Source organism: Ochotona curzoniae, unplaced genomic scaffold, assembly GCF_017591425.1.
Source record: "Ochotona curzoniae isolate NIBS_2020 unplaced genomic scaffold, NIBS_Ocur_1.0 contig_1, whole genome shotgun sequence".
Taxonomy (NCBI): domain Eukaryota; kingdom Metazoa; phylum Chordata; class Mammalia; order Lagomorpha; family Ochotonidae; genus Ochotona; species Ochotona curzoniae.
The window spans coordinates 43,437,870-43,448,974 of NW_024464918.1; the positions used below are offsets into that span (position 1 = coordinate 43,437,870).

The window sequence follows — 11,105 nt, forward strand, 5'->3', positions numbered from 1 at the left end:
ACAAAAGGTCCAAATTGAGTGATACTTCCCAAGTCCTTCCAAAAGGACGTGGCCTGTCTTCTTCACTTCTTCCCTCTCAACATCCATCATGGTGTCTCTCATATTATAGTCACATATGTTCTCATTTGCCTCTCAGTGACATTGTAGGGACACAAGCCGAAGTCAGGTTCTTGGTCTTGCATGTCTCTGGTCCCACAGTGCCTAGAGCATCATTGCCCTATAGAGTGGGGATTTGCTTAACGCCCAACTGAGTGAACAGATAGCTCTGTGATAGCAAGTTGCAAGACCAGCTATCATGATCGTTGTTTTCCTCCATCACAGAAAAAAAAAAGTTGGAAATGGTGAAAAGGCAGAACAGGAAGGAGCGAAAGAAGACCTCAGAATAAGATCAAGGGAAATTAAACACCTGCTTCACTGTGACATGGCCCATGGACCTTGTCAGGGTGATTTACCTTTGAATCCCCTTTTCTCTTTGTGTAAGACAAAGCAATCCCTCCATTTGTATATTTGCCCAAGGCTCATCCCTTACTTGAAATTCGACAGTTGGAACCAACCATCTCTCTTCTGGACTTCATTTTCCTCCTCTGTGAAATGAGGGTAACAGTAATGTCCTCCTCATGGGTCAAGTGGGTTAATGCCTGTTAAGTTTAGCTTGTATTTAACAAATGCTGTTATGAATGATCATCACTCTGTGTTTAACACTATGTTGTCTTTAGAGGACCCAACAGAGAACAAAGCACAAGGTTTGCCAATGCTGTCAGGTGGCTGATAGATAGGTGGAAGGGGATAAAAGGTAAAGATGAAGCAAATGAACTAATGAACAAAAGTAGTGTTAGCAATAATATTAATTATTATTGTTATTGATTATAGTAATTTCTGTAAAAAATGGTGAGATGTAGTACAGTATGGGGACCATGCTTAGAAACAGCATTCAGAATAAAGCCCACATAGGACTGTTGTAAGGATTATATAAAATTAAGACAATGGCACTTCGAAACTTCATGGAAACTGTAATTAAAAAATTAAAAAATCAGTTTATTCTGGTGCTGAAATTTTGCATATACTTTTTTTCAAAATATGCATTTCCACGAGCTCTTTGAAGTATCCTTGTATATGCAAAACATTTGCACTCAGATAAGCCTCTAGCTGGAAAAGAATGTCTCTTGATTAGGAGAAGAAAAAACTAGGCTGAAGCTAAGAACTCTCTGATGGGGGCTGGGCTTCCTGAAATGTCTGTTTCTGAAAATGCTTCTTCTCAGGCCCCTTCTCCTTCCATGTAATGGGTTCAAGCTCTGTCCTGCCCTTTGAAAGAGAGATTTATGGTCACGTGAGTTTCCTGCACCATATAATCCAGACATCACAAGCAATTTTCCTTCTAGAAAAACTCATGCTGACTATGAAAATATTTAATTTTATGGTTGCCTTAGACTGTTTCAGACAGGCAGGGCCGGGTTCCCCGGGCTGTTTCCCCTGATCTCAAAACACAGGAACAGACCTTGGGCTGCCCCTGCTCCTGCACGCTTGCAGCAGGAAGATTGGCACTTGGTGGAGTGTGCTTCAGGTGCTTAAAATAGATCAACTGTGTCATTAGACTATTGCAAAGCAATCACTTCATTGGCCCTGCTGGTGCTGGTGAGGGCAAGAGATAACAACCCATAGAGAAAAACCTGTGCTTTGCACAAAATTAAGCAGATGAAAAGAAGAAACTTTGGAAATGATACAGACCACAGACAGACATTCTGCCAGGAGAAGGAGCTGGGCTGCTATACAAGCATACAAAGCAGAGACCAGAGCCCTGGGGCAACAGGGTGGCAAGGCAGGGTCTATGTGTGTCTCTTTCTGGCTGGTGAGGTCCTCAGAAAAGAGACCTAGACATTCCTGCGTGTCAACTACAGCACAGCAGGGACCTCTGAGATCACAGAGAGATCATCCGCACTCTCTAGAAAGGGTTCAGTAGGGCAGATTGGCATTTTGTTAATGAATCGATCCACCAAATATCTTATGAACACTGACCATGTTCTAGGTGCTGTGCTTTACTTTCTGTGAATTATTCGCTACTCTGATCTCTTCCAGGGAGATTAGGAAAAATCTCTCAGCAGAAGAAACTATGCTGGCATTTTCTACTTTGTCAGGCAGGAGAACCTTATCATGAGAGTTCCACCCTCACTTCATCATGTCTGACCAGCAGAGGCAAACTGTCTTCCTGGGAATCTAAAGGGAGGTGTTCTCAGGTAGGAGATCCCTAAATGAGAGGTTCATGTGTCTTAGCAGATCATGACTGTCCTGTTTCTGAGGACACACTTTCAACCTGTACCCATTTAGCAGAGTACACATAACTTTAGAGTTTCAACAGTGTAAGGCAATGTACAGGCTTGGTATTGGCTTCCAAACTATGTGAGTTGAATAACGGTATGGGCTAGCTGTTATGGCTTTTCAGGAATCACTTGGATAGCCTCAACTGGACTAGGCATGTCGCAAACATCTGAGCAATCTCTAGAACAGTTCAACTTCTTAGGATGTCTTCTTTGGGGCTAGAGGAGGTACTCAGAACTGGGACCAGTCATGCAGAATTGTGTGCCTTTGTTGCATGCCCTACTGTCTGCTATCAGGTTTCCTGGGAACAAAGCTGATCTCCAGGAGCTGGGCAGGGCTGTATCTGCAGGATATGATGTCACCCTTCTGGGAATGGGTCAGCTGGGGAAATGAGGACCCACAACAGGGTTTTGCTCATTTCAAGAGGACATTAATAGCATAGCAGTGTTGATCAATTGCTGACTGCAGACAGGCCTTCTCCCATAATCATTAACAGATAAGCTGCAGTTTGCCTGACTCTGCGAAGACATACTTTTCTACTTCTGAAGCTGTATGGATCACTTGCTAGGAGCTTAAAAATCCAAATGGCTTCAGAGGCAAGATAATAAAACAATATTATACTCCCCTTGTCTAAACTGATAGGAAGTGGTGGCAACTGTGACAAAAGAGAGAGTGTCAGTGTAAGCATTTGCCCCATCCAGAGCTGGCAGTCCCATTGACTGTTATCACCTAGGGAGTAGGATCAGGATTTCAAGATTGTACAGTTTTGTCTTCTTGTTAGGAGAAGCTAGAAATCTCAGTTTCCAAATAATTGGTAAATAATTCAAATTCATCAAAAATCTGGTGTAGAACAAATAGAACATGGCCCATTATGCTGGCCACCAGAGGGCACATTTAGCCCTCTGTGTAGTCCATAAAGAACTATGTTGATTGGATTTCCTATCCTGGGCCCACTGTCATGCCTGGTATAGAGTTGGAATGCAGTAAATATTTGTTGAGTGAAGAAATGAACAATCCAATCCTTATTACCCATGTTGAACCTTCTCAGGAGTTAAATAGTTTGGAAGCCAACACCAAGCCTGTACATTGCCTTATACTGTTGAAACCTGATAGTTGTGTGTACTCTGCCAAATCTTCATTTTCTTTTCTTTTTTCTTTTTTGGGGGGGTGGGGCAAGTTGAAAGTATGTTCTTAGAAACAGGCTGGCTGTGATCCACAGTATCACTGTGGACCTCTCGTCTAGGGATTTCCTACCTGAGAACACTTCCCTTTAGATTCCCAGGAAGACAATTTACCCGTGCTGAAGCAGACATGGTGAAGTGAGGGTAGAAGCATTAAGGCTACATAGATCATTTCTGTGACACACTTGTTGAATAATCAATTATCAGAGTGCTGATTTTAGAGAAAAATCCAAACCACAGAGAAGTTGAATTCGCAAGGAGGAGATGCTGTTAGGAAACTACAGTGTCCACAGCCAAATTCTGATGCTGAAGTCCTAACACTCCATTCTTGAATGTGACCTTATTTGGAAATTAAATATAAGAAGACAATCAAGTTATAATGTCATCAGGATTGGGCCCTAATCCCATATAGCTGGTGTCCTTATCATATGGGAAAGGCTGGACACCAGAACACTTAGGGAAATATGAAGAAGTGTGGGAGAAGATGGACATCTACCTGCCTGGGGTGAGGGCTGGAATAGAAGTTGTCTTCACAGATCACAAAGAAATGGATACTTTCCTTTTTAGTCTCCTGAGCTACGAAATGGTGCATTTCTGCTGTTAAGGCCAATTTATAGTATGTTTTGGTAGCCCTAACAAATTAATATATGAAGAACATTCAAAATGTTTATGGAAAACGTATGTTATGAGAAAAAAACTATACATAGATTTCAATTTTTGCACCAATACAAGCTTGTCTTTTAATCCTATTTTTCATGAAAATTTTGACATACCATGGTACACTATTTCTACTCATTTTCAAATACTGACTATGTGACAGGCACCGTTTCAAGCAATTCACAACTACTCATATATTTTGTGTAACAACTCATGGGAAAAGCATATGGTTATCCTCCTGTTACTATCCTTATGGATGAGGAACTGCAGCTTCAAGGAGGGAAGCAAACTGCCCAAGGACACACAGCAAGTAAGGGTTGGAATGTGAACCCAGCAGTTGAGCTCCAGTGTGCGTCCTTAAGAATAGCAGTCTGACAGTTTTCACAGTTTTATCCAAATGTGGAAGGTGCTTCCTCACTTCTGGTTGTTTTCTACTCTGTGACAATAGTATGTGGCTAATGCTGGGTGAAAGCCAACTGTTGACCATTCACCACAGCAGATGCTATCTCAGCAAGAGAAAGCTTTTGCCAGCTAGGAAAGCTGGAGTTCAGAATTGATATCACTTCCTTTGTGCATTCCAAGTGCTCTTGAAATCACATTGTGATTTTCATAAATGTGGTATACTCATTCTGGATGTTTTTTGAACTATTCCTTACATTATTTCTCTAACACCACCCATCCTCCCTCACTCCTGCCTTAGCTCCAAGCAATCATTTATCAACAGCTGCTTCACTCATTTGGGGAGAACTGTTTTTACAAAGTCTCTATCATTGTGAAGTATACAATCATTTTTATTTTATCTGTTTTACAAATTGGGGATTTCTTGAGAAAGCATTTCACTGTATTTGGTATTTGTCACAAATATTTTCTTGAAGGATTCTTAGAGTTCCTGATCTAGGCAATGGTATTAACAAAGGAGGGTCATTAGGCTTCTGGGAATGGGTGACTTCCATTCAAGACATCTTTGCCTCTAGAGATCCATTCTGCTCCCCTCACTGACTGCATAGGCCACTATGGGCCTTTAAACTGCCTCCCTTGCCCTTTGGCTTGGGATTGGATTGGACCAGAGAAGCGTAACTGAGGGAGAGATGGAGTGAGGTAGGAGAGAGGAGTCGGTCAGGATGTTTTCTCCTCAGTCCTTCTTGGGTACTAGGCTGGCTGTCTTTTCAGAGCCAAGAGCTGTGAGGCAGTCCTGTCAGGCAGCCCGACATGTAGTGGGATCTCTGATTTCCTTTAGGGTGCAGAAGTTGTGGTGGCAGTGAGTGATGGATCACTGGTACTAGTGTCCTGGTACCGTGTCACCCTTGCTTCTCTTCTCACAGACTCAAATTATCTCTCTCTCTCCCCTGCCAGGTCCCTAACTGATAGAATCCTACTTTTCCCCCTTACCCTAAAACACAATTAAGTGCCAGATCATAGAATCTTTGTTTTTAAAAGAAAGATACTTTTCCCCTATTTTCTAGTCTTACCATCACCAAAATCTTGGTCCTGATAGCCTGGAGGCTTCCCAAAAAGGTTTTCCTATGTATAAAACCCAGAACTGGCTGTTATATAAAACAAACAAATAAACAAACATCAACAATAAAATCCAGGCTAATTCTCAACCACGAGTTTTGTAACACCATTACTGCAGAGCTTTGCTGTCCTCAGTGGCCAGACAACTTCAGATGAGACTGTTTACTAAGACCCAGAAACAATGATTTTCTCATGTTGCTTTCTTCAGCCCTCATAAGAACTCTACACATTGCCAGTGTGCCACTTACTTGTTACCCATGATGAAATTCAGACTCAGCAATAAAATCTGTTGTATCCAAGATAGAGTTAGTGCATGCTGGATCTTCAACTTCAACTCAGGAACCCCTTCCTCAAAGCTCAGACTCTTCTGTTTCAATGTGGTGTCTGCTTATCAAATTAAACCTTTGTGGGCTTATATGACTCTGAATACTCTCTTCAACAAAACAGAATCTGCTCCCAAAAAGCAACTGTTAACGTGCCAGCCCATGCTAAAGAGAAACCAAGGGCTAGAGGGCAGGAGGAAGTCTATGAGACAAGGGAGGATAATAAATGATACCATTGTGCATGGTGTGTATGATGCTCACATAAATTTGAGGATGGGTTGGCACAGGATTTTGCACACAGGAAATCTAGTGCTTTCAGGAGCTCTAGGAGATTCTGACGCAAGAGAGATGAACATTGCATTTTGTGGGATACCCGTTGCTCCTGGCACAATGGGGTCAGCTCAGTTTCCTTTTGGCTTTGGAACACCTGAAGCCAGCATGGGAACTGGAAACACTGACAGAGAATAAACAAAGATTTATTATATCCCAAGATTATTAGATAAGGTATCCCACACTTTTGGTCTAAGTGAGAGTAAGTGGTCTGGATTCCACTCCTTCCCCACTCCGTTATTTCAGAAAAACAGCCAATGCACAAACCAGAAGAAATACTTCTGCATCTCTCACTGTTGGGGGTTATCTGCCATAGCTCTTAGGACATTTGTAGTCAGGAGGAAGAGGGCTTTCACCACAGTGACCAGGTGGATACATGTGTAATGATAGAGATCAGGCTCTGAAGAAACAGAACTAAGGTGTCTGGGAGCATACTTTAGGGGAATGTTAACTGAATTGTCAGTGTGTGTAGGGCTTCTGTAGTTCTGAGGATGAGGAGGTCTTGGATGAGTACAGGTTGGAGCAAAGGGGCTGCGGCTGGTTGGGAGAGGGCATTACGGAGAGAAGTAACAGTGCAGGCCAAGTTGGCAGGAGCAAGTCAGTGGTGGGAATGAAAGGAGGCAGCTGTGATGTGGACACAGAGAATGCTGAAGGACAGATGAGGCAAAGCTGTTATGAAGGCCAGAGCCAGACCACATGGAACCTTGCAGAGCATGAGGCACAAGGGGGATGTGTAGGAATAATTGGAGAGGGCTGAGATGGGTAGCAAGCCACCAGGCAGAGGCTATCTCAGTGGGTCAGGACAAAAAGCAGATCCTTATAATTAGGCTGTGGCTGCGCCAAGGAGGAAAGAATGGCAGGTGGAGGTATTTTTCACAGAAGCCAAGGTGGGTGAGAATGACCTGTTGTCCTCCTTTCTTCCAAAGTCCTTCAGCCAAAGGTGAAACCCACTGGGTATGAGCCCAGGCTTTTCCAGGCTCTGGGTGCTCTGCCCATACCTAGCTCAGGAATCCTCCTCATTCATCCTCTGCATTCCACCTGGATCTGACCACTCCCCATCACACCGCCTACATCTCCAAATTAGTCCTTTCTCCAAACTGTTGCCATTTGGTTGTACCAGTCGTTAACTAGACCTTAGAAAACAAGATTCCGATGAAAATCAAATTTACAATGAGTTATCCCCAGCTGAGTAAGCCTCTAGTACTGTCATCTGAGAGATGAGTGTCTTATTAATAAAAGCAGGTGTCTACATTTCCTTATAATCCACTTTAATCCTCAGTCATCACACTTTGGGTACCTATCTCAATTCACAATGAAAGTATAACATCTAAGCAGCTGAGTGACCTGCTTGCTAAAAGCCAACCATGAAAGTGGCCACCAACATGCCAATGAGAGCCTGTCCTGTCCCCCAACTGCTGATATGATGCCAATAGCTAAGCTATCTGTGTTTCATGTGAAACCTTATCATTTAGTCTCTTTCCATCCTCATTTTTACAGATAAGACAATCCTGTTGAGTAGCACACATCTAACAACTTACTGCTACCAAAGATACAGCCCCAGACTCCTCTTCTGCAAATGAAGTATTAGGAATTCATTAATATAAGTTCACACTTTGTCCCAGTTTTTCAGTGTTGACATTTGAACCATTGATTAGAAATTGTGCTCACTGTCACATGTGTTACACTGCACTTACTTTTTATAATCCAGCAATTACTTGCATGACTTGAAGTTTCTGAACCCTGACTACCAAGTTCCACCCTAGCACACTGGAGGAATAAGACCCATCCGCAGCTTGGGCAGGAGAATCTGGAGTGGTCTGGCAGGTGGTAGGAACCCAATAAATAGAAATGAAAGCAAAACTAAGGAAGAGTTTTTGCTGGGGACAATTTCAGCCATGAGGGTCAAGCTAAGAATTTCACATCTCAAAAGGGGCATCTTACTTAGAATACGTCACCCAGCACCTCCTGCCAAAGCCCTTCTGGCCCTGTCACCCCTTCACCCCATGGAGTCTGTGCATCCACTGGCCCACTTTGGATTAGGAGCAGTGGTGAGGATCAAGGCCTGAACTTGGATTTCCTCTGGGATCCTGCAGCTGCCCCAGCCATTCTACTCTCTATTTCCCTCTTCCTCTGCAGAATGAATGCACTTTTTCTTCTGCAATGTTTAATTTTGTCAGTCATTCTTTTCTTTCTTTTTTTTTTTTTTATTAGGATGGGTGGAGTGGGGTTGGGGATTTTCTGCTTCCTTCTTTCAGAAATACTCAGTGTTGAGAAGAGGACAGAGTTGCTTAGGATTCCAGGGAGAGGAAAGGGCAGAGTCAGCTGCTTGTTGGCTTTCTCAGTTCTTTAAAAAATAGATGAGCCATCTTTCTCTGCTGTCATTTAGTGGGTAGGGTCTCCTAGAGGTAGGAGAAGTGACAGGTAATCCCCACCTTGACTTGTCCGGAAGCATGCAGATGCAAACACAGGCCTGCTAGGCGATGGGGTCGACAGCATTTTACTCCTTTCCCTGAGCCTGGTCTGAAGCCAAAACACCATTCTGTCAAAACCAAGAGGCAACATTCTTTGGCTGTAAGAGGCAGAGGGAGCCCATCCACACTCGCTTGCTTAGCAAAGATATGTAATACACAAAGGAAGACTAGGGAGATGACTCACGCAAACACATAGTAAATAAATACATTTCATTTCCATCTCGGTGGCTTTTGCTTTGTTTTCCTCTTCTCTATGCCAACAGCCGAGCAGTGGAGGAAGGGTGAGGAAATAGTGGGGTTTGATTGGACACAGCCTCAATAAGGGACTGCTTTTCCTGGCCATGCTGTTGAGCTCTAGGTGTTTCAGGAAAAAAAACTTGCAGCTTTGAAATGAGAAAAGTCTCTAATTCAACCGCTTTGGTCTTAGAGATGAGTGATGTAAGATGCAGAGAAAGGACTGTTAACCAAGTCACAGAGCCAGGGAAGTGATGGAGTGAGTGAGTCCCCAGGCTCAGCAGCCCCCACCTGATGCTGAACGAGCTAACAGTAAGAGAGGGAGACTGGAACCCAGACGCGTTCTCCCAGGTCCAGGGTACTTCCCAGGCCTCAGCATCCTAGCTAGTGCCCACCCTGCCTCCTTGTGTTGCTGACTGCTTTTCTCCTTTGCTGAAGCCCAGCCCAGCAGCAAGATGTCTGGGCCTGGCCCTGCAAAGCAGTTGCTGCCCCTGGTATGTCAGCGCTGTGCCCAGAAGACTCCCTCCCCATCTCTCCCTGGGTTTGGAGCTGCCCACCAGCCTGTATGGACATGGAGAGATGAGCCTGGTCCACTGAGCCAAGAGCCACAGGAGCTGGATCTTTCAAAATCCCAAACCTGAGGGTGGCTTCATGGGGATTTGTTGATCAAATTGCTCTTTCCTATTGCCTCCTCATACCCACCGCCTACCCTCCACCCACAAACCAGCCTTCTGTTCTTGGCAGCTCCAGGACAAGCAGGGCCCTCCATGGGGTTCCAGATGTGTACAAGCACTGCTCAGAACCCCCACTGCCAGACAATGGTCACACCACAGATTCCTAGGCCTTTCCAGAAGCTGCTAGGAGACATGCAACCTCTCCAGCAGGGGCAACTGGCACCTCTGATAACATAGGAGCAAAATTATCATGAAAAGCCAGGCACAGAAGCTCCCTGTCTGCCAGGACGCCTTGAACGCAATGAGAGTCTGGGGGTCAGGTGTCCACGCAGATGCCAGGCTTCCTGCCTCCTTCCAGGCAGCCCCGGCGGCGCAGGCTCCTGCACTGCCCGCCCCCACCCTGTTCCCATGGCAAAGGAGAGGAGGATCCACTTACTGCTCGTGTTCATGGTGGTGCCTGTTCCCCGGGGTCTTTCATTCACCACGTTCGCTTTTCAAATCTTGCGTTCTTCCAATCTCACTCATCACCTGGGGGGGTGAAAAGGCAGTGCAGTGCCCGCCTGTATCCTCAGGTGCGCTCTCCCTCTGCTGTCCGCTCTACGCCTGGGCTGGAGCCATTGGCCTTGAAGGCGAGTAGACTAATAGGCGCAGGTGAGCTCGGGAGGGAGGAGGCGGCGGCGGCAGCGGCGGTGACACCGGCGCCCCGGGCGCCCTGCTCCTGGGACCCGAATGCCAGGCAGAAACCGAGCTGGCAGCGTCTGCTCGCACGCAGCCGGGACTATTCCAGCCCAGAGGCTTTGGAGCCCAAAGGGGGTGTGGACCACGGGGAGGCAGGGCGGGGGCAACGCGTCCCCGCCCGGCCTCCAGCACCCGCGACCCGCCCAGGGACCCACCTCTTGGCCAGCTTTGGGAGCCCGAGGCTCCTGCCCCGGCCCCTGCGACCAGCTCATGAATCCTGGTCCTGGTCAGGGGTCTCGAATTCCAGGGCGAGCAAAGCGTAATAGAAGAGCTCGCCATCCATGATGCGGGCTCGCGGGTTGGCAGCGCGGGGGGCGCGGCCGCTCGCTGCTGCCACCTGCTGGACGCGCCGGCGCGTGTCCGAGGCTCCGCCCCGCCGGCCTTCTGCCTAGGTCCTGGGAGTTGACTGACTGCAGATGGTGGAGACTCTGGGGTCCTGGGCTGAAAACAGAGTGTTTGGACACTAATATGCTTTTCCTCCCTATTGGGTTTAGGGGCTGGACCATTATCCGGAAAGGAAGTTATTGGGAGGGACTGCAAAGAAAAGTCTGGGTTTGCCGGAAGGCTGTTACCAGCCCTGCCCTGGCAGCACATAGGTCACTGCTTTCTTGGCTCCCAGGTGGCTCTGACCACAAGATAGTGGGAATTCCTGTCACCTCTGGGCTTCAG

The 11,105-nt window shown here is 46.1% G+C and overlaps 1 protein-coding gene across 1 annotated transcript in view; it reads right to left on the reverse strand.

Moving 5' to 3' along the window:
• ABLIM3 (actin binding LIM protein family member 3) overlaps nt 1-10,717 on the reverse strand; it is a 109,861-nt gene extending 99,144 nt beyond the window's left edge. Inside the window, exons 1-2 of the mRNA XM_040973023.1 lie at nt 10,592-10,717; nt 10,135-10,226 (exon numbers count right to left, since the gene is read on the reverse strand). Coding sequence (XP_040828957.1) covers nt 10,135-10,147 — 13 coding nt within the window. The 5' untranslated portion in view covers nt 10,148-10,226; nt 10,592-10,717. The remainder of the gene's footprint in view (nt 1-10,134; nt 10,227-10,591) is intronic.
• Between the last annotated feature and the right edge of the window lie 388 nt (nt 10,718-11,105).